Source organism: Diabrotica undecimpunctata, chromosome 3, assembly GCF_040954645.1.
Source record: "Diabrotica undecimpunctata isolate CICGRU chromosome 3, icDiaUnde3, whole genome shotgun sequence".
In the NCBI taxonomy this organism is placed as follows: Eukaryota; Metazoa; Arthropoda; class Insecta; order Coleoptera; family Chrysomelidae; genus Diabrotica; species Diabrotica undecimpunctata.
The window spans coordinates 70,942,977-70,944,298 of record NC_092805.1 but is presented as its reverse complement, the minus strand read 5'-3'; the positions used below and the strand labels follow the sequence as shown (position 1 = coordinate 70,944,298).

General features: G+C 36.8%; 1 protein-coding gene across 1 annotated transcript; it reads left to right on the top strand.

The window, feature by feature from the left end:
* Positions 1–594: 594 nt before the first annotated feature.
* Positions 595–939, top strand: LOC140435865 (uncharacterized). Its single transcript, XM_072524579.1, has one exon. The coding sequence runs from the start codon at positions 595–597 to the stop codon at positions 937–939; it is 345 nt and encodes a 114-aa protein (XP_072380680.1).
* Positions 940–1,322: the final 383 nt, after the last annotated feature.

The window sequence follows — 1,322 nt, the reverse complement described above, 5'->3', positions numbered from 1 at the left end:
ACAATTATCCGTATTTTTGTGTACATGTAAATAACATCATTACAGTGTATTTTATATAATAAAGACTTCTCGCATAGATCGCGGACTTTTAATCTAACGTTAGTTCCTTTTCAAATAATAAAAGAACTTCAATTAGACCTACATATATATTCGGTAACGGGTAGGAACTCTATTGGATAGTCCTATCAGGGAAAATGAATCAATCCCTGCCTTCCGCAGATTCCAGGTGTTTCCTGGCCCGGGAAACTAGTACCTGTTTAGGGTCCCTTATCCAGGGTTACGGATGAAGTCCACAACGGCATTCGTGGCGGGGAAGAATATCTTCACTACAGCATGGAGGGCGGAAGTGGCAACCTTTGATTTTAGGGTTTGTATAGAATCAAGCTGCTGCCTTGTAGTTATAGTCGTTGGATCGTCAAAGGCTAGAGGAAGAAAACCTTGATCACCAATTACCCGGTCCTCCAGGTTGGAGGTTGTGGCATTGGACTGGTTCTCCAATACTCGTCAAAATTTTAACATACCAAAAAGCCTAAACAAAGCCTCGGAACTTTAGATGGGTTTTCAAGGAAACGACCAAAGCTAAAAAAACGGATTATGAATATTGGTACATGGAATATACAGGGGATAAAACAAAAGATTGATATCAGTGTGCCTGATCTAGAACAAATGAAAATGGATAATATAGCACTAACTGAAACAAAGAAAAAAGGAACTGGCACTGATATGGTAGGAAATTATATACATATATTCACTGGAGTCCCGAAAGATAAAAGAGCCGCTAGGGGAGTATCAATACTAATAAAGAAAAAACTTAAGAATAATATCACACACTGGGAAACAATTGATAAAAATATCCTAAGAGCAAATATAGACATATATGGGCACAAGATTACCATGATAGCCGCTTATGCCCCCTCTGATGATGATGAATCAACATGAAAGAAGATTTCTTTCAAAAAATCGAGGATATACTTAACAACATAGGAAAAAACAGAGAAATAATTATGCTTGGAGACTTCAATAGTAGAACGGTATATCAGAAAAACAGTAGAGTAGTAGGACCTTTTGGAGAAATGGCAACTAATGATAATGGCGGTAGACTTATACACTTATGTGAGAGCTATGAGTTAAAAATTAGCAATGGATTCTACAAACATAAGGACAAACATAGATATACCTGGATTCAACAAACACGCAATCTAAAATCAGTCATCGATTATATTATTAGTAAACAAAAATCTGTATTGCAGTGGAATGATGTAAGAGTTCTCCGAGGAATAACATGTGGATCCGATCACTACTTAGTAAGAGCGAAAATTTTG